The sequence below is a fragment of the Aphelocoma coerulescens genome (genome assembly GCF_041296385.1).
Source record: "Aphelocoma coerulescens isolate FSJ_1873_10779 chromosome Z unlocalized genomic scaffold, UR_Acoe_1.0 ChrZ, whole genome shotgun sequence".
Classification (NCBI taxonomy): Eukaryota; Metazoa; Chordata; class Aves; order Passeriformes; family Corvidae; genus Aphelocoma; species Aphelocoma coerulescens.
In genome coordinates this window covers 12810931-12838751 of record NW_027184085.1, presented here as the reverse complement: position 1 = coordinate 12838751, position 27821 = coordinate 12810931, and the positions used below count along the sequence as shown (strand labels likewise).

General features: G+C 37.6%; 1 protein-coding gene across 6 annotated transcripts in view; it reads left to right on the top strand.

The window, feature by feature from the left end:
* Positions 1–27821, top strand: part of CPLANE1 (ciliogenesis and planar polarity effector complex subunit 1) — a 59913-nt gene that overhangs the window by 6194 nt on the left and 25898 nt on the right. For 2 of the 6 annotated variants that reach the window (XM_069000950.1, XM_069000949.1), the window contains exons 8-30: positions 330–433; positions 576–758; positions 2124–2373; positions 3354–3506; positions 4738–5495; positions 7859–8043; positions 8784–8864; positions 9705–9869; positions 10608–10781; positions 15466–15694; positions 15934–16067; positions 17827–18044; positions 18307–18471; positions 19520–19658; positions 20009–20118; positions 21178–21339; positions 21503–21611; positions 21963–22272; positions 22705–23632; positions 24807–24970; positions 26007–26140; positions 26702–26784; positions 27617–27685. In XM_069000950.1, coding sequence (XP_068857051.1) covers positions 330–433; positions 576–758; positions 2124–2373; positions 3354–3506; positions 4738–5495; positions 7859–8043; positions 8784–8864; positions 9705–9869; positions 10608–10781; positions 15466–15694; positions 15934–16067; positions 17827–18044; positions 18307–18471; positions 19520–19658; positions 20009–20118; positions 21178–21339; positions 21503–21611; positions 21963–22272; positions 22705–23632; positions 24807–24970; positions 26007–26140; positions 26702–26784; positions 27617–27685 — 5007 coding nt within the window. Of the gene's footprint in view, positions 1–329; positions 434–575; positions 759–912; positions 965–2123; positions 2374–3353; positions 3558–4737; positions 5496–7858; positions 8044–8783; positions 8865–9704; positions 9870–10607; positions 10782–15465; positions 15695–15933; positions 16068–17826; positions 18045–18306; positions 18472–19519; positions 19659–20008; positions 20119–21177; positions 21340–21502; positions 21612–21962; positions 22273–22704; positions 23633–24806; positions 24971–26006; positions 26141–26701; positions 26785–27616; positions 27686–27821 lie in introns of those variants that run through there. The other 4 variants (XM_069000952.1, XM_069000948.1, XM_069000954.1 and 1 more) reach the window with 4 other exon arrangements.

The window sequence follows — 27821 nt, the reverse complement described above, 5'->3', positions numbered from 1 at the left end:
TTCAAACCTCCAGTTGTTAATTACCAGAAAGACTAAAGAAGATAGATCTTACATTGAGTGTTTTAGAAAAAGTTATGTTAAAAAGAATATTGAGTCATATATTAAGTATATAATAATCCTTAGTTATTTTTCAAGTGTTGAACAAGGTGTAGAATTTAATAAATATTCAAATAGTAGTAAATATTGAAATGCAATGTCACTTTCATGTATAGTAATGTTACCAGTACACCAAATATAATGCGTAAGTAAATAGTAGACTTTTTTTTTTGCAATAATGACATTTTGATACAAACATTTATGATGTCTTTACATTTATTTTTTCTTTCTAGGCAACTCAGGTTTTATTTTTAAATACATTGAATTCTGTAACTGTTTCGGGTAGCCTTCGAGGTTGTAGTAGCAAGAGTAGCATGACCCCATCCAGATTCATCAGGTCAGTAATTGATGCTGTTTCTCCTGCTGTTGTGGATTTTTTGGTTTTGTGTTATGGCTTATTTGTTTATTTTATAACTATCCTAACTCTCTGATGCAGAAATTTGACAGAGAAAAAATATTTTTTTACCTGCCCAATTTAGATCTTACTGGGTTGGCGATATGTGTTGGACTCCTGATAGCCTTTTCTTGGCTTGCATGTTAAAACGTGGATCTTTGATTTTATTGACATGTATGGGTGAATTGCTGACATTAATTGCTTCTGGATGCTCTGTAGAATTTGGACCAGCACAGTTTATTCCATTTCATCCACTAATAACATACAGGTAAAAGGGTTTGAAAAGGTTTATATATTTCTGTCTTACAGTGTTACCTTACTTTCTATCATATTTATTATAATTTTGCATAAATGTAATCTTTCAAATTCACTCTTTTGCTTTTCATGTGTCTTTCCAATGTCTGTTTCTCATTCATAGTTCTCTTCTATTTCTTATAATGCGTTTGTCGTGATGAAAATTGACATTGTGACAATGTAAGTATACATAAAGTGATTTGTTTTTCTAAAACTGTTTGAATTTATTAGTAATTAAAATTAGCATTTTTTAATGAAAGAAGAAAAAATGAAACTTATGAAAGTGCTTAAAGTGCAAGTTTATTTTAATCCAGTGCTGTTTCTCTGCTCACTGTTTAATTTTATGTATAGAACATGACGTACGATATTGTAAGATACTGTAAATAACATATTTGCATGGACAGAAACTAGGTAGTTTTAAAAATGTTGTTTTGGGATTTTCTAGATCTGAATTCTGAGATTATGCTGCTGGGTGCATGAGAGAGTAGAAGGTGATAAATACACTTTAGCATAAACTGAAAGTAACACAGTCAAATAGAGAAAACAAGATAGAATCTTAGCTTTAATTATTTTTTAAAAATCTTACTAATTTTGCATGCCTTAAGCCAGATGGTATGTAAATATAAAACCTTGTGAAAACAGTGTACTACCTTCTTACACTATCTGGTTGAAAAATCAGATACTAAAATGTATTAAAATACATGAATTATGATGAGATATTGAATGTATGCTGCTACCTGTTTTTTCAAATAAACACAAACAATGTGTTAGGTGGCTAATAGAATACATGTATTACACAGTTTTCTGGAACTCAGTAAGGAGGGATTTCTGTATAAGAAAGACCTTTCTGAAAGAGAAGACTTGTGTGTTTATATAATTTTTCTATTGAATGTCCTAACTGATGCTGAAATTGTGAGATTCAGATTTTCAGGGTTCTTTTGTCTTTCATATATGACTTCCTTAGCATAACCCTTCAGATTTCATATTCAAGTATTTGTCATACCAAATAAGAGCTAGATAAGAAAGTGTGATATAGAAATTTAAAGTCAAATTATGAAAAAATACAATTATTACTAATGAAATAATAAATGAATACTGAAAGCTGGGTTTAATTTATTTAAATTAAAAGAAGTTGCTACTGTAGTAAAATACTGGCATCTTGCAAGCATAAATAGTGTTATCCAGAGCACTCATCCTGAAAAAGTTTAGACACTTCCCCAGGATTCTGAAAGGACTTACTTGGATAGTAGAGTGCATGGTATAACATGTTCTGAAGTTATTGTTTGTGATTATTACATATGATAGTTGCTTCTTAATTTTTGATATATTTCTATTTTAGACAGCTTCACTCTTTCTGTCGAGACTCCAGCCAGTCTCTTGGTTCTTCAGATTCTGAATATGACCTCATGAGACAGAGATTCTCTGTTGCTTCACATCCAAGACTACCATACTTCATTGTCTCTGATGGATATATGATAACACTGCTAAGATTTCCTAACAACTTTTCACCATCAGGATTTATAAGATCCCTTCTGCTTGATTCAACCCAACAGCTTGAAAATATCCACCAGAATTTGCTGAACTTCAAGGTAGGGTTATGAACTGTTTTGCAGGCTTTAAGTAAAAAATTTCATGTGCATGAAAAAGTGTAAAATCTAGACTGAATACCTTTGAATTATAAAATTGTTTAAATAACCATGTTGATCTGCCAAACAATGAATACAGTTTTACTGAAATTTTGTTCCTTTGATGTCTGGGTGATATTTCCGTAAAATGTAGTGGGTGGGACAGTCTTAATTGTCACTATATTACTTTTTGTTGGAACTGTAAAAGAAACAGGGATTTCTACATCTGTAGAGTTGATTCAGGGCATTGACAGGCATTATGCTGCTCTGACAAACTCACCCTTTCAGAATGATGCAGAAAGAATTCTGTAAATCCTCTCTAACTTTGTCCCAATGGTTCTGCATGTATTTGTCCGCTAGCTGTTCAGTCAAGGGTCGCAATTAAAGCTTAATTAAAGCATTTCTGTTTAATTTTCTGTCACTTCTAAATTGAGCAAAGTCTGGGAGAAGGGAAGCCATTGAGGGAAGAGGTCCTGGTACTGTTGCTGACCACATAAGATATAACAGATACTTAGTTCAGAATACTTGCATTTGCTGATAGAATGCAACTTCTCAGTTGCAATTCAGTTTCTGTTCTGGATTTTTGGAGAAGTGAGCTATCATGGTGTTCCTGCATAAGCTAGAATAGTGATCCTGAGGATTTAAAGAGGTATGTTACTAATAAAAATGCAGAAAAATCCTACATACAGGCAAATTTCTAGGCATCAAGAAAGCAGATTCTTTCAAACTGAAGTTGTCTGGTGTGAGAGATTTCTGCTTCCCCAAAGCATGGTCAGATGATAGTTTGTTTCTGTGCAACAGATGCTTGCTGACCTGTTCTCCCTGTCTTTCTGGGACTTTTGAACTGGAGCTTTTTACATCAGCCACCAATTTCGTTGACTTGTTTAGAAAGTGTCTGTCTTGCTAGAAACTGATAATATGTTTTCTGTTGTTATTTCTTTTAGTCTAAAGGGAGATCTTGGTATTTAAGATCACTGATGTCTTTAAAAGCTAGTCTTTTAAAACAAGTTCAAAATCAAAGTTCTATCTTCTCCACCATTCCAAGATTCCTGGAGGAGGACACAACAGAAATGAATGAGAAAACCATGGATTTACTGGTACTTAATGGCATTTTTCCACTTATGATTGTGAAATTATGCAAGTTTAAGGTATTATAAATGGAAGTAACAGTGGGGTTTTAAAAAAAAAAAAAGGTTTATTCTTGTTACAAGTATTTAAAATAATTCAATATTGGTTAAATTCTCCTTTTCTGTATAGGTGTGAGGAACATGCTTATTTTCTTCAACTGATACTTGATTTTTATTTTCAAGCATATTATTTCCTTCAGCATGTATTCACTTTTGGAGGAGTATGTGCCAATCTACATATATATCAATTTACAGTGTTTCAGTACACAGAATGGTTTGTGTTGGAAGGGACCTTAAGGATCATCCAGTTCCCACCCCCTTCTAGGGGCAGGGACACCTTCCACTGGACCTGGCCTTGGATACTTCAAGGATAGGGCACCCACAGTTTCCCTGGACAACCCATTCCAGAATCTCAGCACTTTCACAGTAAAGATTTTTTGCCTAATACCTTATCTAAGTCCGCCCTCTCTCAGCTTAAAACCATTGTCCCTTGTTCTATCACTACCTGACCATGTAAAAAGTCTCTCTCCTGCTCTCTTGTAGCCCCCTTTATGAAAGGTCCTGTAAGGTCTCCCTGGAAACCTAATACTTTAGCTTCACTTCATAATAAAATGTAATATTAACTATTAAATATACTGGGGCTGTAGAGTATTTTAATAACAGTCTTATCCTTAGTAAATAAGATACTTATCTTTATCCTCAGTTTTAGAGGATTCTTCAGTCAGTTCCAAAATCTGTCTTTTGGAAGAGTGGCCCTGTGATCATAGCTATTGAAGAGCCTTTCTCAACTTCATTTCATGCTTTTGCATTTTGGTTTGTTCTTTGAAGCTTTTGAGCTTTTGTTGAATAGCTTTTATATCTTACAGCTATCTGGCAAAATCTGTCTTGTACTCTAGCCTTAATGAAGGACAGGGTTTCACTTTCTGATATAGTATCTACTGCTATATTGGCCGTGTAATTTTGTTGTTAGGTAATTTAGTTTCTGTCTGCCCAGCTGTTTTGCAAATACTGACATTTAATTTGAGATTGAGATGAAATTGCAGTTTATTAAATGTACTAGCATTTAAGCAAGGTAATGGAGCATAAAAATTTCATTTGTGAGACTCACTAAATGTTGGTTCGTAACAGTCTATGCTCTCTCTCTCTCTCTATCAATAATAAACTTGAATTAAACTGTTGATTTTTTGCTTGTCTGATTTAGGACCATGAAGAAGAATCAGACAATGAAAAGCAGTTTTGCAGTAACCCTTCCAGCTTCTATAATCAAAGAATCCATTCGTTTGTTGGTAAAGCTGATCAAGGCTGCTTAGAATTTGCATCAATGTTTGATACCATCCATGCAGAAGATGATATTGAAGAGAAAGATAAATCATCATTGGAACTATATTCCATTCAGAAAAACCTCCTTGGTGCATGGCAGATAGGGATTTCAAAAAATATGGAAGAGAAAGATGTGTTACTGAATTACACAGTGAACTGCATTATCCACTTTTTCAGCATTGTTCAGTTTGTGAAATGTACTTTGCTAAACCAGGATGCATCTTTAAACAAGTCTGTGAAGAACACTCAATGGATGCATTGTATCCTGAAATATTTTCAGCAGTGTTTGACTGTCTTGTACTGGCATTCAAGAGCCAGTGTGACTGGGCATGTGGCAAAACTGACATTAGAAACTTTAAAACTGATGCTTATACAGCAACAAGATCAGTTGTTCTCAAAAAACCTTTTGGCATGCTTCTGTCTTTTGAAAATGGTTTCTCACACCCTAAGTAGAGTATGTGTAATACAGTACGAGAATTTTTTTGTATCTCCTGACAGTAACATTCTTGTGGAACTTGACTCACTCACTGTGCCTGTTTTCTTAGTTCTTGATGACAATACTACTCAGCAGTTCAGCTCACTGAAATCTCTGCTTAGAGAGCCTCCTCAAGTAAACCATGACACAGAAACGGAAAAAAGGTATGAATAATCTTTGCATGGGGAAAAAAAAATGTACAGCAAAACCAGGTGATCAGGCCCAGCCAGCACAGGTTTATGAAAGGTGGGTCCTGTGTGACCAACCTGGTCTCTTCTGTGACAGGTCACCTACTTGATGGATGAGGGAAAGGCTGTGGGTACTGTCTACTTGGACTTTAGTAAAGCCTGTGACAAAGGTTCCCATAACTTCCTCCTGGAGAAACTGGCTGCTTGTGGCTTGGACAGGAGTGCTCTTTGCTGGGTTAAGAGCTGGCTAATGGCTGGGCCTGGGGAGTGGTGGTGAATGGAGTTACATCCAGCTACAGCTGGTCACTGTGGTGTTCCCTAGGACTCAGTATTGGGGACAGCCCTGATTAATATCTTTATCAATGATCTGGATGAGGGGATGGAGAACACCTTCAGTCAATTCACAAATAACACTAGGTTGAGTGGGAGTGTTGATCTGGTAGATGGCAGGAAGGCTCTGCAGAGGGATCTGGACTCGCTGCTTTGATAGGCTGAAGCCAATGGTATGAGGTGCAATGAGGCCAAGTACCAGGTCCTGCCCTTGGATGAAAACAACCCCAGGCAGCACCACAGGCACTATATCAGGCAATATACCAACAGGATGGGTAGAGTGGCTGGAAAGCTGCCCAGCAGAAAAAGACCGGGGTGCTGGTTGACAGCAGGTGCACATGAGCCAGTGTGTGTGCCCAGGTGGCCAAAAAGGCCAATGGAGTCTTGGCAGCAGGACCAGGGAAGTGACTGTTCTTCTGTACCTGGCACTAGTTGAGGCATCAAGTCCTGTGTCCAGGTCTGGGCCCCACAGTAGCTGAAAGGGTTGGACCTGGCTGCCTGGGAAAGTGGGTTGAGTCTCCACTCCTGTAGGTATTTAAAGGATGTGTAGCTGTGGTGTTTCGGGATGTGGTTTCAAGGTGGACTTGGCAATGTTAATGGTTGGACACAATGATCTTATGGGGGTTTTCCAATCTAAGTGGTTCTTCATGATGGAACAAAAATTGTATGAGTTGTACCATAACTGCAATACCCTTTTGGGTTTTTTTCCTGCATTTTACTCCATGGAAAGTAAAAGATAAACAATTAAAGCATGCAGATTAAGGCTCAGACCTATAATTGAATATAGTTTGCTTGTGGTGACTATACTATCACTGCAAATCAGCTTGGAGATAACTGATGAGTTGACAGCTGACACCAGGCCTGGTAGTGCAGCATCAAATCAGATATCAAAAATTTAGACGGTTTAAGTGCCTCTTTTGCATTTCACTCTTTCCCAGTTTCAAACTCTATGGAGCAGGAGTCTGCTCATGTGCAATACATCAATAATGTCAATTTAGTCAGCAAAGTTTTTATTCATTATGGATGTGGTGTCTCAGCAATAAGAAAAACCCATTTATGGAAACATACTAAACTGTCAGAGCTATTTCTTCCATACACATAAAGTTGAAAGACACTTAAGTGTGCTGTCCAACTTTTGGGAAAGTATACTGGTATCACTGGTGTATTTCCATACTGCAAAACTCAAATTAATAGAAGTGTCTCATTCACAAGAGCAGGCTTCTTCTTTCCAGAGATTTAGAACGTAAGAAGTATTATAACTCACAAATTTAGTCCTACTACAGTAAAATGTATTTTTTAAATAATCCTTAAATGTAGTACTGTGTTCATTGCAAATCTGATACGCCAGGTTCAGTTGTCTCCAAGAAGATAATCCATATTTTTGATTAATTGTGCTCCAGGTGCTGAGGACTGTGCATATGACTGACTCTCTATGTGTTAATTATGAACCCAGTAGTACTTGAGGATACAGATGTGTTGCACTTTTGTGCAAGCTTCTTCGAGTGTCTAACAATGTGTATTTGCTTGTATTGTTAAACTTACTTTGTGTTTGAGCAGGTACATCTAATAGGACTATGCTAGGCAACAGGGACTTGCCAGCCCTAAAACCATGCTCTACAGTCTTGTTTTCTTGTCTTTGCTTTTCTGTGTTATGCTTTAGTTGTTTTTTAATCAGTCATGTTTATAAAGATGCTGATACCAGTTTTGAGGTTTCTCTGTGTGAGATTATTTCATTTCCCCATTGTTTAGCTAGCAAGGAGGTGAATTTTGAGGGTGTTTAGATGCTTAAAGTAGATTGCTGTGTTAAGAAAATTCAGAAGAATTAATGTTTGTTAGTCAAAAATTAGGCAAAAAGTGTTTCATTTTTCTCCCCCTCACTGAAGTCAAGAAAGTAGTTGATACAACTTAATTTTCAGGTGCATAATGCAAAATAAAAGAAAGTAAGAAATTGATGTAAGCAACTTTGTTAATTCTTGCTTAATTCCATAATATTGTATGTTGAATTACAGGTTGACTGTACTATGGCGACTATTATATAAGAAAGTGCTTTGGTATCAAGTGCAGCTGAAAAGAAAAGTGAACAAGAATGCAAAAGAGGCTTCTGTTGTCTCCTTGCTTTTAAGTCATATACAAGCAACCATTCAGTCTTCAGGAGTGACATTAGAACAACATCTGAAGATTAATTCTGTATCTGGTTTGTAAAAACATTAATTGAACACTAGGCAAATTAGATCCTACTTAATAACAATCAATAAGTGACTACCAGATTTTTAAAAAGTGAACTTCGGAACTTTTAAAATTCTTATGTCGTTTGTTTTGTGTTGTTTCGGCTGAAGTAAATGGGCATCCACAATGTGTCTCTTCTGGGTAGAAATCTTGTTCACTCCATGTGGTCATCATGGGCATGAGCATGCTATATTCACAAATGTAGTCAGCTTCAAGTAAGCATCTAAATTAGTATAACCTAAGGTAATTGATTTAATCTAGCATATTTATTTTCCAAACAGTATATAGTTGTAGCCTAATTTCTTAGAATTTACTGTCCTATGTTCTGCCTTCCTTTTGACTTCTACACTGTTAAGCCCAGCTTCCCGTTTATGTCTCCCTCTACGATTCTGTGTCCTTGCCATATTCTTGGTCTCTCTCCCTTAAATGACAGTTCTAGCTCCTCTTCCTACAACATTCCATACAATACATGAGCTCCTCCTGGAGGAAAGCTCCTACATTACCTGTCCTGGTGAGGGGTATTCAAAGTCATCTTCTCTCAGATACTCAAAACTTAGACTTAATTGTGAGAATAGAAGTTTAGTGGGGACTCACATGTTTCATTCTGCTTTCTGTGAATCTCTGATACTGAAATAAGAGCATATGTTATTTGTACATGTAAAAGTAGCTATGTAGAGCTTTCAATTTGTTAATATGTCACTTTTATAGGTGAGGAGCAGTTCCTTTTAGGCTCATACAGAGAATCTGTGGACATTTGGAAAAGAGCTCTTTGTGAACTCAAGATAAAAGGTAAGGGATAAAATCTTTGAGGGTGGGGGGGGTAAGTTGTATAATCACTTTACATTTGTGACTCTGTGTGCCCTTCAGAAAAAGGGGATGAGACACATAAAGGGTCTGACACATACTTGAAATCAAGATGGGATGAATAGACACCAGACTAGTTGCTCTCTGAGAAAATTCTGTGAATTTCTATTTTGATACCAGTGCTTTCCTGTGATTATGAAGTATTCAGTACAGAAAAGCTCTAGATATATCTGTGAGCAAGAAAGAGACAAGAAAAACAGATGAACAAAAGTCAATTCCTTTAATAGCTGTAAAATAAAAAGAATTAGTGTTTGGAAAGTAACAAAATAAAACTTGTCTCAGGAGTTTTCATAAGAGTTGATTTGAAACAGATATACCACAGTCTCTTTCCAGGCATCATGGGAAAATTTTCTGCTGGTTATTAGAATGAGGAATGCATCATTGAGGAAAAACTTCAGAATCTTGGAAGCTTGGTTGATGCTGAAGTAACTCCACTGTGGTTTAGGCATTCTTTCTTTGAAGTCTAGGCTTCCTTAAGCTCTCCTATCTTTGTCTTGGGAGTTATGCATAGTATTGTTTGAAAACTGCTGTATCTCCAGAAGTAAAAATGTTGTGGATGAGCATTAGCTTACTAGGGACTTAGAGGTTGTATGGAAGGATTATACTCAAAAATAGCTGCTCCTGATTTCTATTCCTCAAAGTATATGTTTATGTAGGTATGTTTCTGGAGAGGGAAGAACTTGTACTTTCACTTGCTGCATCTGTTTTTGTGTTTGTTTTTTTTTCCAATTGGACTTCTGCCTTTTTAAAAATCTTTTAATGCAGGTGGAAAAAGAGCATGTTTTCTTCAGCGTAGATACTATCTTGCAATACTGTTTTGTCACCTGTATCAGTATAACATATCTGAAGCTCAGGGACTCTGTGATCATCTGGTAAGAGAGATTCTAAGGCGATCACAGCTCTCCACAAGTCAGATGGAAAAATTTTCTGGTATGTTTATATTACCTAAAAGTGTGATAAGGTATGTTGACACTGTTTGAATAACCTAGTGTCTAATTTCTCTGCCCTCACATGCATACTTGACAGCTTTTGATGCTTTTCTCTTTACACTGTTTTCAGTGACTTTAAAGACCTTTTTCTGATCCTCAGATGATATTTCAGCTGCACTTGTTGGAATATGTGTTTAGACAACTCTCACTGTCTTCTTGTGTCCTGCTAAATAATTTTAGACTCGAATCCTCTCAAGGAAAGACTTTAGATAAGAAAAATAAGGGGGAAATTATGTGAATTGATTTTATATTAATTTAACTTTTTTTATGATGCAACATGAAAAAATAGCAGATTTTAGTTTGGCTGCCAGTCCTAATTTGACAGTGGGATGTTATTGCAGGTGCTTGTAATTTTTTTTTTTTTTTACAAAGTCTAAATCTAAGTGAAATCTGAATTTCCAAGTTTGAACAAGTGGTTTTTTGGCTCAGTGCTGGTCTAAATTTGGATACTAGAGATTCATCTCCAGTCATTAAAAACCTAGTAAAAAAGTCTTCTAATATCAGTATAATGTGTAATTAGTGTAAAAGATTAAGCTCTGTAAGTTCTGAAAGCTTGTCAAGGAATTAAGTAAGTTTGCTCATTTTAAAAGAATGTTTTATAACCTGTGAGTAAATAATTTTAGCCTTCAGATTCAAAATAATTTTCCTCATAATGTTATAATTTGATTTTTTTTTTTAGATACCAAGTATTTTCAGCATGAACTATGGATGGTAACCAGCATCCATACTGACACTGCCATCGCTGTGATTCGATCCATGGCACGATTCATGGCTGCTTATTTCACAAAGCAGCTGCTCTATATCTTTCCCCCACATAACGTTGACATCCTTCATCCACTTCACATAAAACAAGGTACTTTTTTTGCAAGCAGTTTTAGTTGCTTAAATCTTACAGTTTTTCTCATGTGTATCAATGATGTCTGTTATGCTTTAACTTGATGATCAAGTCAGCTTTTCAGTGGAGTAGGAAACAGAAAAAGAAGTATAACTGATAAAATTTTTGTTCCAACAGATAGGATCATTTAGGTTGGAGAACACCTAAATGGACACAAATTATTGTGTCCAACCATTAACATTGCCAAGCCCACCGCTAAACCATGTCCCTAAACACTACATCTGCACATCTTTTAAATACCTACTGGAATGGAGACTCAACCCACCTTCCTGGGCAGCCAGGTCCAATGCTTGACAGGCCTTGTAGAGAAGCCGTTTTTCCTGATATCCAATGTAAACCTCCCCTGGCATAACTTGAAGCCATTTCCTCTTCTATGGATTGTCACTTGGTAGAAAAGATGGATCCCACCCTGGCTACAGCGTTCCTGCTTTCAGGGAGTTGTAGAGAGTGATAAGGTCTCCCCTGAGCCTCCTCTTGTCCAGGCTAAACACCCCCAGCTCCCTCAGTTGCTCCTCACAGGACTCGTGCTCCAGACCCTTCACCAACCTTGTTGCTCTTCTCTGGACACTCTCCAGCCCCTCAATGTCTGTCTTGTACTGAGGGGCCCAGAACTGAACTCAGCATTCAAGCTGGCCTCACTCAGTGCTGAATACAGAGGGACAGTCACTGTCCTGGTCCTGCTGGCCACACTGTTCCTGATACAGGCCAGGATGCCCTTGGCCTCCTTGGCTACCTGGGTACACACTGGCCACTGTCAAGCAGCATGCACGCATCCTTTTCCACTGAATAGCTTTCCAGGCTCTCTTCCCCCAGCCTGTAGTGTAACCAGGGGTTGTTGTGACCCAAGTACAGGACCTGACACTTGGCCTTATTGAATACCATACAATTGTCTCTGGCCTGCCAATCCAGAACCCTCTGCAGAAGCTTCCTGCGGCCTGTCATAGAAGCAGATCAGGTTGGTCAAGCAGGACCTGCCTTTCTTAAATCCCTGCTAGTTGAGCCTGATCCTGGTTGTCTGTACATGTCTCATGGTGGCACTCAAGATGATCCATGACTTTCCCCTTGTAGTGATTTGGTTTGAAATATCCATTACTTATTTTCTTTCTGTGAGATAAGAATTAGGAAAAAGCAAAACAGGCACAAAACTTAAAAGAATATAAAGAAGTTTATTAACAGACCTAAAAGAAAGAAAAAACCTCAGACTAAACCTTCAGAATACTTCTTCTCCCACTGACAGTGTAAAATGACAACCCTTGAGATTTTCAGTCAGTTTACCACCCTATAATAATCTCTTTTTAGTTCACTTAGGGAGAGGAGTCTCTCTTGCTCGTGCTATGGAGACATCTCCACAAGAAACAGTTCTCTCATGGCTTCAGTATCACAGTGAGACAGCTGCCCGGGTTGGTTCTCTGCTCACATGTGAAAGTCCCGACCTAACAGCTTTCCCCAAAAGGAGGAAATCAACTGTTTTCGAGGGTCCAATCTTGAGCTAATGGGGTACCATTTTAAGGTTGGGCTGTTCAGAAGCAAAGGTTCTCTTCCCCTATCTCTGGGAGCATCTTCAGCTCCAGGAACAGAGGCCCCCCTCCTTCCCTGGGAGCAAGGGTCTTCATCACTTTCATCTTTCTCTGTTCAAGCTTCTCATCAAATCACAGCTACTTCAACATTTGCTTATTTCAGCACAAGTACTTTTGCTCACAATTGCAGTTTGAACGTGCCACCCCCCATCCTTTCATGAAATTACAACGCGTACTTTGATGTATCATAGTCCATCACCACCATAGCTTTACAACAGAATTTCAGCTTCTAGGTTTGAAGCATCTCCTCCTTCTCCTCCCTCAGGGTTTCAGCTCTTCCTTCTTCACTGACTTTGGTGTCTTTATGGTGTTTTCTTCACGTGCCTTCACCTTTCCTTATCCTCTGACTCAGGAGAGGATTGATGTCTGCAGGCTTCATCTGCTCTGGAGAATCTTACAGCACTAAGAGAGTTAATCTCACCCAGGCCTTGCAGCTGAAATTCTGCTGGGTCAGCCATGGCATGGCTTGGCTGAGATCTCAGCTGAAGCTGCACCGATGTCCGGCAAAAGATCATGTGACCAACAGTGATAAGCAACATTCCAGCTGCAAGGCCTAGGTGAGATTAACCCTTTTAGTGCTGTGAAGACCTGAAAACCTGAGGGAAGAGAAAGAAGAGATGCTTAAAGCTGAAATTCTGTTGTAAAGCTATGATGTATCAGAGTACCCGCTGTAATTTCATGAAGATATGGGGGGTGGAGTGTTCAGCTCGTACTTGTGAGCAAAAGCACCTGTGCTGAGATAGGCAGATGCTGACACAGCTGTAATTTCATGAGAAGTTTGAACAGGGAGAGATGGAAGTGATGAGGAAGTGATGAGGACTTTTGCTCTAAATGGGAAAGGAGAAAACCTCAGTTCCTAGAGATGCTCCCAGAGATAGTTCTGGAGATGAAGATGAGGACCCTTTGCTCCCAGGGAAGGAGGAGGGCCTCTGTTCTTAGAGATGAAATGCTCCCAGAGATGGGTGAAGAGAACTTCTGTTTCTGAATGGCTCAACCTTAAAATTGTACTGCAAAAAACTTGAAGAGTGGACCCTCGAAAGCAGTTGTGGGAAAAGCTGCAGTTGGAGGGAAGGGACTCACATGCGAGCAGAGAGACCTCTTCCTAAATGGACTGAACAAAGTTATTTGGAAGTGGGCAGCTGTCTTGTTGTGACAATGTTTTCATAGCATGGGCAAGAGAGACTCCTCTTCCTAAATGGACTGAACAAGGTTATTATGGAAGTGATAAACAGACTGAACATCTTAAGGGTTGTCTTTTTACACTGTCACTTGGAGAAGGGAGAAAGGTGGGGGGAGGAGAAGTGTTCTGAAGGTGTGGTATGATTTTTTTTTTCTTCGTTTAGGTCTGTTAATAAACTTTATATTCTTTCAAGTTTGGTGCCTGCTTTGCATTTCTCCTAATTCTTATCTCACAGAAGGTAAACAGTAATGAGTATTTTGGGCCAAACCACTACACTAAATTGGTGTTTCTATCCAGTTACAAACCAAATCTGCTACAGTGTCTAAGTGGTGTATGAGGTTGCTGACCACTTTCCCTTGGATTGGGGTCTTCATTGTGTTTGCCATCCCTGTCTTCCAGCTCAGGGGGTTTATTAACCAGAAAACTGGTCTTATTACTAAAGCCTGTGGAAGGGAAGGCATTAAGTACCTTAGCCTTTTTATCAACTTTTGTCACAATTTTGACTGAAGATCTGGCTCTGACTGACTTTGATCCTCCCAGAAGTGAGATAACAGCAGTGCTTAAGAAGTAGTTGAATTGGATCTGTGATCCAGTGTGACCCCAACTGAAAAGCCAGAGGAAAGCATTTTTTGCTTATCTAAAAGTCAAGCTCATGGAAGCCAAAATGCTTCAGATACCATATTGTCAAAGCAAGTGAGAATGTCAAGTTGCTTTGGTGTTGAACCCAAGTAGTATTTGTTAGTTTAAGTCCTGCTTCTCAGCTTTTTCTGAGAATTACTATTTATCACAGTGAGTGATTTCAGCAAGATTCCTTTTTAAGATTTCCTTTGTTAGGAAATTTTTATTTTCACAGCTACGTTTTCAAATGTTTGTGGGAATAAAGATTTGTTTGAAAGTATTTTAAGTACTCTACCACTAAGTTAATATTATAATCCTATATATTTTTCTACAATGTTAACTTATTTTGATTGATTATGTTTTCTGTAGTGTATTTGAATACATTGAGTATTTTTAATGTTTCTGTACTACGGCATGCACTGGTATCTACTTTTTTCTTCATGGTCTTTTGGATGCTTTATTTGGACAGCTTTCAAGATAAAACCTACAAAATAAAACATTGATTTTAATATTGATTAGGCAAAGATTGATGTATGTGGTGAGAAAATCATGGTAAAATTAGTTGCCCAAGCTGGATTAGTCTGAATATCTCCTAAGTAATGCAATTGTCTGAGCAGAACAGAAACTGAGAGAGAAGCAAATAACTGCTTAGAATTCATGTTGGTCAGCACCTCTCCAGGAGACCCAGGAAACAAAACCTTGAAAAAAAAAATCTAAATCTAAACAAAGAAGGAGATACTGAATTTTCTGAAGTTTGTCTCTCTGCACTCTTCCTAAAATCACAGAATCACAGAATATTATGTACTGTTCTTTTTCAAAAATGCATTTTAACATTCTGTCTTATGCAGTAAGTAGCAAAGTGAGTACAAACAATGTGGGTACACTAGGAAAACTCTAGGAATTTCCCTTTATCTCAGGTGTACCCTCTGGCATATCCTACAGATATCAGGAATATTTGCAAATGATCCATCAGTGTGATTAAGTCTTTAAAGTAAAAAAACCCACCAGTTTTGCACTTGCTTGCATATCCCACATTATTAAGCAAAAAAATAGCCTATTCTGAACACACTATTATACCATTGCATGACCTCCCTGTGCCTGCTGCAGATAAACTTCCATAGTGTGCCTCTAATAAAAGTAAATTAATAATAAAAGCAGTAGTACACTGAAACGAATCCCCAAGCAATATGAACTAATGAATTCTAGATTATTCATCTGCTAGCATGCAGGTTTATGTAAACTTTAAAATGTGTTTTTCCTGTCACAGACTTACCTCCTCGTGTCATTCCACTGCAATACTGTTTGGTTACCAGAGCTGTCGGGGACCAGAACCTTTCATCTGTGTGGACACCTGAATATGCTCTTGATTTGTTCTTTATTGGTGGACTCATTCCAGAGGCTGTGTGGTTAGCACACACGCTTGGGGACTGGAAGCTCTCTGTTTCAATTGGTCTGGCCTACAAGCTGTATTGTCAGAACTCTGATGAGCTCTCAAGGTAAATTTACACTTGGAATTAGTATACTATATTTTGTTATATAGTTATTTGCATGAAGTTTATTGTGACAAGCCATATATATTGCCTTAGAAATTCGTGTTCCCAGACTCCTGGTAGGTATAGGACTTAAGGTGTTATGATTAATTATTTTAACATAGGTATTCATTTAACAGACCTTCAGTGGATTATGTATGGATTTTACTTTGTTATTCATGAGAAGTTTCTTGTTATACTTTCAGACTGAAAAAAGCAGAGTGTCACCTGCCATTAAGCTTATTACCAATGCAGACTTTTCAGGAAAAGTTACAGTATCTATTAGGACAGCCAGTAGCTTCTGAATCATCAGGACATATTAAATACAAGAAGTTCACAGGTACTTGAAATGGAAAATAATTGTGGTTATTTTTCATGTTATTTGACTACATACTCAGTATGTATTATACTCTGAGAAAGAAACAATTGCTTTCTCTTCTCCAGTCTGTGTATTAGTGTTGTAACGTATTCATGCACTTTAACTTCGTGAGGGTGTGTGTTTTGGCTTTGATCATTCCAGAAATGGAGTATATTATCAATCTTGTTTTCTGTATTTGTATTGTCCAAAACCTTATTTGACTATATTTGATATTAACTTGTTTGGAAGAAAACTGAAGCTTTGTTAAAACAAACAAAAATTTAATGTATTAACAGTATGGGAAGTATCATCACACTTGAAATTAGCTACAAGAAGGTGTTTAGTTTTGGGTTTTCCTTTCTCTTAAAATGGGTCCCCAGGTCCAGCAGCTAGCAAGGCTGTGTTCCCAGTAGGCACATACACAAGCACACATACACAGCACTTACATAGAACTGGCCACACATGAACACCTACAGACCTGCTCACTGCTAACACAGGCAGCACCAACAATCCTATCACATTTCCCTCTCCTCTTTGTCAGGATGAAGGTCTGCATATAGATACCTGTTTGTACATCCCTCCAGTAGCTGGGCCAGTAGCAAGACCAGTAGCTGAGTGTCACAGGTTGCTCATGTCTGTGCCTATGAGCCCTCAAAGCCCCAGCCCCTCTCTGTTTCCCAGTACAGACCCACTCACAGACACCCTCTTCCCTCACACACACACTGTCCATGCACCCCCGCAGTATCTGGCCTTGAGTATACAGCCTGTCCAGATGCCTGACACACACATACCAGTGTACACACTGTACTTCTGGCATGTGGTCACGACTCCCTGGTTCTCCTCTTGTCTTGCCCTTAGAGACAGGAAGACACACAGGCAGGTCTCTCAGTTGTCTCTCTGGCTTGTTGCAGTGGGGAATTACTGCAACTTGTATAGACAATGAGGCCTGTGGAAAAGAAATATAAGGACCGATTCTTGATAGATGTTTTTCAGAGATGTTTATTTTCCAGCCACATGGCCGGGGACTGCTGAGGAACTGCTGCAATCAGGGGACAACCAGGGTCCTTCCTAGGCAGGGGAACACAAAACAACCAATGGGGAACGAGGTTGACCAGGGAGCAGGGAAACCCTGTGCCTCCACCCAAGGGTCCGCCTCCCCCTGGACCCCACGCCACGGGGGAGGAACCCCAACACTGGCTGTTGGCCAGGTCTTCACTGGTACCTGCAGGTCCTGCGAGGTCCTAACTAAATACTTTACTCCTGAAATGCACACCATTAGCTAGATCAATCTGCCCTCATTTACATTTTACAGGAAGTTTGCTGGCACAATCTGTATTTTTTACCCTGTTTTTGTCTCTTTGAAAACATTTCAAGTTCTTATCAACAGATGGATGTACTTACTGATAAAAGAGTTGCTTCAGTCCTTATTAATAGTGTACCTAGTTTATGCCTTCTTGGTAAGAATTATCTGCCAGAATGTTACGCCAAGCAAATGCCTGGCTAAAAAGTTCAATTCTCTGCCTAGAAAAGCAATAGCCTCCACAGTAATGGGGCAAAATTTAAAATTAATAATTGAATACTATTTTTAAATGTATGAGGTCTTATCTTAAAGCAAGTAGATGAAAGTCTATCATTGTAATATATGAATGCAAATTCAGATAACATAACCTCATGATGTCAGAATGAAGATCCATGTATTGATATAATTAATTTATCGGCTTCTGGGCTTAATATGTTATAGATCCCATTGAAGAGGAAGATGTAGATGTTCTTTACAGTAAAATACAGGAACTACTAAAAGCAGCTGTTATGGCAGATGTTGATATTCTCTCAGAGACATTTCAGCTTTTGATGGATTCTGCCAAGGATCTTTGCAGAAAGTTTTACGGTTTGGTTCCAGTTGGGCTTTATCTTCCAGCACCACCATTGTACTGTCCTCAGCCAGCTTCCCTCAGTGAAGTAAGTGTATTTCTTGTATGTTTGTTTGCATGTATTTATGAACCTTCATGAGCTTTATTCTGGTTCCTTTCAGCTCATTTTTCTGTTTTCTTTCATATCTGCTTGTTTACTTAAGTAGCACAGCAGTGATAGGAAAGTATGTGTGCATTTGTGTTTTTCTGCAAGGGATCTATGCTGTAAAGAAGAAGGGATTAGGACCAGAAACAACATTTAATTATATGTCCTTTCTAATTTTGGGGTTTGTTTGTCTTTGCATTTTCAGGAAGACAGCGATGACATTCTTTTAAAAATGGAGAAAGAAGTCCGTCAGAAAGTGTCAGGAGTTCTTCAGCGAATTATCTTGCTCTTGCGGGCTGCTCGTTTTTCTTGCTCTGCAGCACAGTGGTATATTAGGCAACTGAAGTGGGCAAGAAAAGTTATGCAGAAAGTAAACATTTAACTTTGTATTTTTAACTTGATTATCAGTTGTAAATATTACTGACAAATTTGCAGCTGCAGGAGCATTCATTCTCACCTGGGCTTTGATGTTATGTTTTGTATGTGTCATCTTCTAGTTTTACACTCCATGTTCATTTTTTTTAGGAAACCAGAACTTAAAGATTTAGGGTGTCTAATTCATAAAGTGTTTCCTTTTGGGTGTCTTTCTATACCTGCTTGGTAACATACAAATTCATTTATTGTCCATTTGAAAGAAAAAAGCAGACTTTAATTGGGAGTTATAGCTGTTAGCTGAAAACATGCTCCAAATCACTCAGGGTTGGATATGGAACAGAGAAGGTAATGCTCACTTCGGGTAAAGGGTCATCTCCGTGCATAGAACTTGTAAGATCTCATTTTACTTTTGTGCAATTTGTTTGCACAGAAGCAAGTTCAGAATAAATTGATTAAAAGTTTTTGTGTAAAATCAGCCTTTCCTTAGGTCATTGTAACACAGCTACTTAAGGAAGATTGAGTTAATACAGGACTGCGCGTGGCTGTCTCTCTTCCTGCAACACCCCTGCAGCAGCATTAATGCAGTGGCTGAGATCACAAACTGGTCTGACTAACAAGTATTTACTTCTGTTTGCATGGTCACATGCTTAATGTTGGCATGGGGAGCTGGTCAGACGTACCAACTGAAACTGGAGGCAAAGCTGATTAGCCTTGGTGACAGCAACCTGGACTGTGTTGAATTAATCTGGTTTCTTGATTGTGATCTTAGTTCTTCTTATACTTTGTTGCTCTTGTATTTCACGGTAATTATGAGTACCATTCAAACAAGCATTTTTTGTGCCATAGCTCATATTAAACATATTCCCTTAAATGAATTTTCGGAGTAGTGAGTTGAAGAAAATGGAAAGCAAGCTTAAGGGAGTTTTACTCATCTTGGCAGTATTGTGCTAATAACCAGGAGGCTGTGCGTTCAGTAGTGATGCATGTAAAATGTTAACTGATTTTTATTTCCATTTTGATTGTTTATTTACTTATTTTTATAGATTCGAATGAAAGGTTCTCTTCCTTCGCTGACTCCATTCCCAGAGACTTTGCTTCGTTACTGCAGTTTCCGCACTGTTCTCTGTGGATCTACATCTTCTGGACACCATCAGTTTGATGACACGACCTGTAAAATTTTAGGTCTGTATGCAGTAACATAAAATAATTTAGAGCTGGACAAAAGAACACCAGTGAAAATCCACATGTGGCAAATAAACTCTTATTAGCTTGAAATAGTATATTGCAATGTGTCAGGAGCACATTTCATTTCCAGCTTTTATGTTAGTTATCAAAACTCTTACTCTAAAATGTGCAGTTCTAGATTCGGGGCAGGGGTCATGTTACAGAGCTGACAGATGTGAAGGAACATGAACACTAAGTGGGACTAAGGAGCTATAGCTCCAGAGCAATACTGAAAAATATCAAGCTGTTCTATTTAATTTATTTAATTAAATAGATTATTTAACCATATTGCATGTTTGTATTTGTAGGTTGGTTCAGAGAGTTCTGTGCATTATGTTGGATGTTTCATGTTCGTGAAAAATTATCTGACAACTGTAGGCGGTACCAAACTGCAAGGGAAAATATTAACAATATCAAGGTAATTATATTACTAACATAGTAGAGATACATTCTAATTGTGTGAAGCTATGAGAAGAATTCTAAAGGTCTGTTGTATATTTCTGTGAGAACTTTTATTTGCTTAATAAAGTAAAATGAGCACAGTGCTTGCAATGTGAATCGTGTTTGATCCTACAGAGCAGTGCTGTGCATGTGAACTCCATTTTCCTGACTGTATTTCTGTTAGGCTTTTGCTTGGTACTTAACTCAGAAGAGCAATAGCTGCCAGGAGAGCAATAGCTTCTACATTCATTGACCTAAGAATTTATTGTCTGGGGTTTTTTTGTTTTTGCCATTAGGTCAAGATATTTTGGGTATTTCCTGCATAGTATATATTTAATACACACAAAATGGTGTACTAAATATACAGGGTTTTCAGAAAGAATAATGAAAAGAATAAAAACTTCATCACTTTCCTTTACTTATACCCTCATCAATTGATGTCAGAAGTTCAGGAAGAAAAAGAAAGAAACTACCAGCATATTTGTCATGTATTCTGTAACAAGTCCAAAATTTTTCTTCACCAGAAAAACCAAGTTTCAGATAAACAGGATGGCTCTGTTTCAAATGGTAGAATATTCTGATTTTTCTGTACTTTGTGTGACAGTGGCAAATGAGATAGAAAATACTGTTCAGAATAAACTGATCCATCTTAAAAGCCTCTTGCAAAGCTTAATTATCTTGCTCACAAGAAAGAATTTATGATCACCTGAAGTCCAAAGTAGGATTATTTACTTCACAGTTTAGGCAAATCCTCAAGTTTTACTCTGACTGCAGACAGACTCTTCAGCAGAGCATTAATGGAATTATTTCCTAAGCTGGTTTTAAAAAGCTCTTCTTTTTTTCTCTTTTTTTTTTTAATGTACATTGTGATCTATTACAACCTTGATCTGTCTCCTGCCCTCATGCACTACTCTGTTTGGCAGGTAAGTTAGAGATTTTTATTTTCTAGGAAAGAAACATTACTATTTGTAATGTATAAATAATTTTGCTGAAATATATTGTTCATACCAATTACTGTTTCTGGTGATTTTTTTAGGATCTGAATAAGAGTGGATATGATGTCTCCACAGTTGAGCATTGTCTGAATGCAGTGGAGTGGGCTTGTCGAATGCTTCCTTTCTGCAGGTTCATGAATGTTGAAGAATTAGTTCAAGATGTAATTTTGAGTCTGCTTGGAGAATTGCCACCAATAAAAAAGGTGAAAGACCTTAAAACTAGAATAAAAGCAATAGAGATTATCACAAATATTTCTCCTCCTTGGAAGAGCTACTAGTTAGATTTTCTAGTGGTATAAGTTCTGTGTGAAAAGACACCTTACTTGTATGTTAGCTACTGGAAAAGATGCTCTTTTTTTTGTGTAGGTGGCAGAGATTTTTGTAAAAGCATTTCCTAATCCTGAAGATATAAGAGTTTCACTAAGAGATAAATATCATGGACTTCAAGAGCGACTAAGTCACAGTATTGTTAAAGGTAATGTTCATCCCTCTTCAGGAAATTTTAAACAAACTTTATTTTTTATCCTACTTTCTGATTTGTGAGAGTACTTTCTTTCATACTCCATGCAAAACAATTATTGTAGTTTTCAGTTAGACAGCTGAGTTTTGTGACAATTTCTGTATTTTCTGTCTGATATGTCTATACCAATCACAGAGTATCATGGCTTTCAAAATGTTGGTGGTTCTTCACTTTATCACAGTTTCTTGTTAAATTTATAAATTACTCTAATTTATGATTTTAGTTGAAATCTAATTCATGTCTAAATTTGAGACACTAACTCAGAACTGAAGATTAAGATTGAAAACTTGATTTTCTTTCTTTTAGTAGGCCCTGAAAATGAAGAAATGATGTCTGTTGTTATACAGGCTGCTGGAGAAGTGAGGAAGAAGGCCTTGAGACGTGTAGTAAAGAACATAGGCCCTATAGAAATCAACATTTGGGAGCCAGTAGAAGAGGGAGCATCAAATGATGGGGAACACTGTTATGACAGATTCTCACTAGGCACTAGTCTTAGCACGAGCACACTTACTGATCTTGGGAATCCTCAGATATATAGTGATACAGACACAGCAGACACACTTTCCAATGCTTTGTTTACTGAGGAAACAAGTGCTCAAACACCATCATTCCCAAGGTATGAAAAAATTGCAGCAGAAAGCTTTTGATTTAAATAAAGGGATAAACGAAAGAAAAAAGAGTTGTCTCCTGCTGATCAAGTAATCTCTTCACCAAACAGGGTGACTGTCACTTTGGGTGATTTATCGAGTGAAGAATTACAAATTTACCAAATCTTAGAACTGCCAATGTTATATCAGTTAGTATGTGACTAATATGTTATTGAAGTGTAAATTATTATCAGCTATGTCCACATTAATATATGTTACTGCCTAGTTTCTGTCTATGGATTTTGAATTTGATTAATCTGCCACTTTAGCATTGTACTAATGTAAATTTGGGTTTGTTCATTTGCCTTTTTTAACACCAATGGAAGAAAAGGAACTAATGTTGCATGTAATTCTTAAAATGGATTTGGGTATTAATGGTTCTTACATTTATTGTCTTACAGGGATAACGAACTCCAACGACAAAGGGAAATAGGCAGCAAAAATACCACACACAAGATAAAAGCTCCTAATTCTAAAACAAAACATAAAGTATGTAAAAGAGACATGCTTAATCAATGTAATTTGCCTGTAGTTGGTGCATGGGAATTTGAACGTGATGATGATGAGTATGTTAGATTTTTAGAACTCTTTTTGAGTTATGTTCTTGAGAGAGACCTGATAAAGTACGGTGAGCTTGGAATTCCATTTCTCACTAGCTTTTCTGGGCTTCTTCGAGAGCATGAATTGAACTCTCTCTTTTTTGATGTTCACACAACACTAAAACGTCGACAAAACAAAACTAGAAGTCAAAGTGTGTTTAGCGCAGGGTCTTGCTATACTGTCACCCTGGCATCTTGTGATCCTGGAAAAGTGTCTGCCTGTAGTGAAAACAAAAATATTTTGGAAAAACCAACAATTGTACAGTCCATTGTACAGACCACAGAACCTTCTGTGCATAACCTAATGAAAGGACATCAAGAAGGATTATTTGGTTTAAAATACAAGTCAATTTACAGAGCTCAGACTGACAATCAAGAAGTCACTGTTGCACTAGCAAGCCAGACCTTTCCTAAGCATAATTCCTCTACCCTGCAAACTCAGCCAATTTCTAAATACATTTACAAAACTCTTGATGTAGTTGGTATTCTGCCAGCAGAAGAACTGCCTATAGAATTGACAGGCAAGTTGAGCAATATTGCAAAATTGCTGGAGTGGATGATCAGATGGTCCGATAAAAGACTGCTCTGTGGTTCCAATAAACAAGATTCTTTAGAAGAGCCTCTCCCAATGATACATGTGAAAACATCATCGGCAGCTGTCCTTTCATCTTTTTGGTTGTTAGAACAGCTATATGGAGGCAGATCTCAAACAAAGAGCTTTAGATGTAAGGTAAGAAAAAGGATGGGACAAGTGTCAATGAAATGTGTGAGTGAGTTATGCCAGTAAAGAAAGTCACATACATGTTTTACCTCATAGTTCTGTTCTCAGTAAAACCTGGAGTATTGAGTAACAGCCTTTCTTTTAAGAGTTGCTAAGAAAAGAGAAAAATTCCAGAAATACTGAAATTCTCTCTGTAAAAATACTTGAGTTGGAGATGAAAGTTCTCTCTGAAAATTCAAAATATAGCTCATTTATCCAGATACCACATTTTTTGCACAAATTCCTGTAAGTTTGGCCACTGTGTCTAGTCTTAGACATCATCTTTGAGGAAACCTACTACTGGAGATAGAATATGGCAAAGCAAGGCAAAGAATAAAGAAATAGTTTCTCGTGGGAGAGCTTAAGTTCGTTTGTCTTTGAGGATAGTGCAGATACAGTCTGATTGGAGTATTTAGACTGGTTAAAGACTGGTGAAAAATGACTAGCACTGTTACAGAGATTTGGAGTATGTGTGTGTATATGAAAGAAGAGATTTGCTAGAAGAACCTGGTAGGTATTGCTTTAGTTTATACTTTCAGGACAACTGGATCACTTAGCTCCTTTAATTAACAGTACCTAGAATCAGAATACATTAAAGGCTTTGAGGGGAGAGGGTTGTGGGACTTTTTTTGAGAAGGCTTTTCTCCCATTTCAAAAGAGATTTTTTTTTCATACTTTTTGCTTGTATTTTCTGGTTTTTTGGACAAGTATTTTATTCACAACTTACAAATTTTCTGCATGCACCTAACCACAAGATTATGTATGTCTTTGCCTTTCATGCTGTTTTCAGTGGTAATTTGAGAGTTCCATATTACATCTGATTAAGGCCAAATCTTACTGTATATATTTGTCTCGATTATATTGTCATATAGTGTCTTTGACAATTAACACTTAGTTGACACTGACAAATCTTTCTTAGATTTCATTTGGATAATTCAGAGGACCATTGCTTCACTTAATGCAAAAAAGGCAGAAACTCAACATTTCACAGGCAACTGTAAATCCAGGATTTCTTGGCTCTATGATAAAGGATATGAATTAAGCATAATCATTCTATATGAAACATTGCAGTTTTTTAAAAGTATCTGGTTTTTTGGTTTTTTTTAAAGTAGTGAATTTTGATTATCATTATTTTTATTAATAGCATCCAGATAATCAGTATCTGAAAGAAATTGCGTCTCTATCAGAGGCCCAGTCTAGAACAGATGAAGAAAGTAGTATGGATGAAGGCTCTTCCATAGTGGCCAATTCTCCTCCTGGTGTCCAGAATATACAAGCCTATGATGATCTTTGTGAAAGTGATTTGGGGTAATTTTTTTTTTTTTAACCTAAGAGCTCTAGTTGATCATAATTCTTCTTTTGAGCACCATGAAAAGATCCACTGTTATTATGTGTTATATATGTGTTTCATTTTGAGTGAAAAGTCAAAGTTGTGCGTATTGGTTACAGCTGCATGAAGCAGATTAAAAATTCTCCATCAGTACAGGTACATTAGGTAGAGAATAATGTAGCTGTTGCATATTAAGTGAAATGTACATGGTTGTTTATAAACTTAGTTATGTGGAAATAGAATCTAGACTTCCAGTATCATGGGTATCATGGTTTTCTCAAAGAATTCAGATAACTTCCCCTCTCTTCACTGTAATTTTTTATGATTTGAGATGAGTGGTTCACAATGTTTGTTTATTTTCCCCTGGATTTGTAATCTAGCTGTGTTCATATGTGTGCTTGTCAGAGAAATAGATGGAAAAAGCAGTAATACTTTATTTGTTAATATCTTGCACTGTCCTGAAGATGAAGAATCCTTAACCTGAACTCCTCTGTGGCATTTCATCTTCTGTTGCAATAAAGAAAAAATAGATCTCTAGTATTAGAAGATATATGTATAGAGAGAGAGTTATATAGATCTCTAGTGCTCTGAAAATAATCTCTAGTATTTTGAGACATTGTTGTATGTCTTGTCTGACAATTCTCTAATTTTTTTTAATAAAGGAAGTTTCTGTGAGGGAGAAAAGTGTAGCCTTAACCAGATGATTTTGAAGACATAGCACAGGTTGTCTTCCATTTTTGGTAGATCGTGTGTGTTGGTTACATTTTTCTGGAAACAGCCCATCTGAAGGAGTGTACCATTAATGACACTAAAATATCACAGCTATCCAAAAAAAAAAAAAAATTAAGCTTGGTTTAAGTCATAGTCAGAGAGAAAACTTAAATGAATATTGATTATATCGCAACAGTGTTTATTTTACAGTTAGGAACTAGCCTGCAATCTGAAAGGAGCGGCATACTCGAAGTGAGCCAGATACTTATGTTGTTAATTACCTTTTGTACTCCCAATTACCAGAATGTCTACAAAGTCAAAATATTTTGATAAGAAGGAAATTAATCATGGAAATAATTCTGTCCCTCTAATGTCTGAAGATCTGAATGAAGTGGAACCATTTGTTCGGCAGGAGTTGAGTGTAACACCAGAACAAGGTTTGTTTTAATGGTATATCATTTTACTATGGTCTGACATATAAAGCAGTAGTTTTACATGAATGTGATTTTATGTCCCTCTGTTTATTTAATCAAAAAATGTGAATGTTTTCATTGTTGTATTGGAATTATTTTATCCAGTTTGTATTATAACTAAATTATATAAATTTGCTTTATCAAGACTTTCCAATTACTATTTCACTTATGTTACTTTTTTGCTATGGAGATAGAACAATGTATATTTACATGTTCTGTTCTCTCATATACATTCATTCCAGAAATATTCATGCAAGTGTGCAAAACAATTTGCAAATTTTAACAGCTGAGTATGCATAAGTTACCATATTTGTACCCTTTATATAAGCTGCTTTTTTTTTACCTCTCTCTTTGGGAGCATGTGTCAACACTAAGAACACAATTTTGAATTTGCTGAAGCAACTTTGAACACTTTACTCCACACTAGTAAAAGAGTGAATTAATGTGACCTGCTGTCAGAAATCACATAAAAATACTATAATCCACGTAGTTTTCTAATTTAGAGTAATTGTGTTTATTTTGTAGAGTTCTTTGAGGAGCCGTATGAAACTCCAAAGAGCTCCAATAGCTCTGTCAAGATCAAACCTGTAGAACATCAAAGAGAACAGGCAAGTTACCACAGAATCATCAGAGATAATAGAAACATTTGGATTTGGAAGGGACCTGAAAGATCATCTCATTCCAAACCCTCTGCCATGGGCAGGGACACCTTCTACTAGATCAGATTATCTGGGGCCCCATCCAACCTGGTCTTGAACACATTCATGGATGGGACATCCACAACTTCTCTGGGCAACCTATTCCAGTGCCTCACCTCCTCACAGGAAAGAATTTCTTCCTCTAATCTAATCTAAACCCACCCTTTTTCAGTTTGAAGTAATTCCCCCCTCTCCTATTACTATGTGCTCTTTGTAAGAGGTTCATCTCCAGCTTTCCTGTAGGCTCCTTTAGCTACTGAAAGACTGCTCTAAGGTCTCCCTAGAGCTTTCTGTTCATTATGCTGAACAACCCCAGTTCTGTCAGCCTTTCCTCATAGGTGCTCCAGGCCCCTGAACACCCTTTGTCCTGGGCTTGCTTTAGTAGGTCCATGTCCTTCTTGTATTGGTGGGCACAGAGCTGAACACAGTACTCCAGTGAGTCGTCTGAGGATGGAATAGAGGGGAGAATTGCCTCCCTCAATCTGCTGGCCACATTGCTTTGGATGCAGCCCAGGAAATGCTTGGCTTGGACAATCTCTCAGTATTCCTCACCCTGTCCTTGTTTCCACCCTCTGTAAGCTTCATTTTTGTGTTTGACTTTGTCCGGGAACTCCTTGTTCATCCATGCAAGCCTCCTGACGTTTTTCCCTAACTTCCTCTTTGTTGGGATGCATCACTCCTGAGGCTGGAGGAGATGATTCTTGAATATTAACCAGCTTTTTTGTGCCTCTCTTCCCTTCAGGGCGCTATCCCATGGGACTCTACCAAGCAGATCCCTGAAGAGGCCAAACTCTGCTCTCCTGAAGTGAAGGTCAGTGAGCTTTCTGTGTGCTCTCCTCACTGCCCTGAGGCACTCAAATTCCACCATTTCATGGTTGCTGCAGCTAAGGCTGCCCTTGAGCTTCACATTTCCCAGCACCTCCTCCTTGCTGGTCAGATTGAGGTCC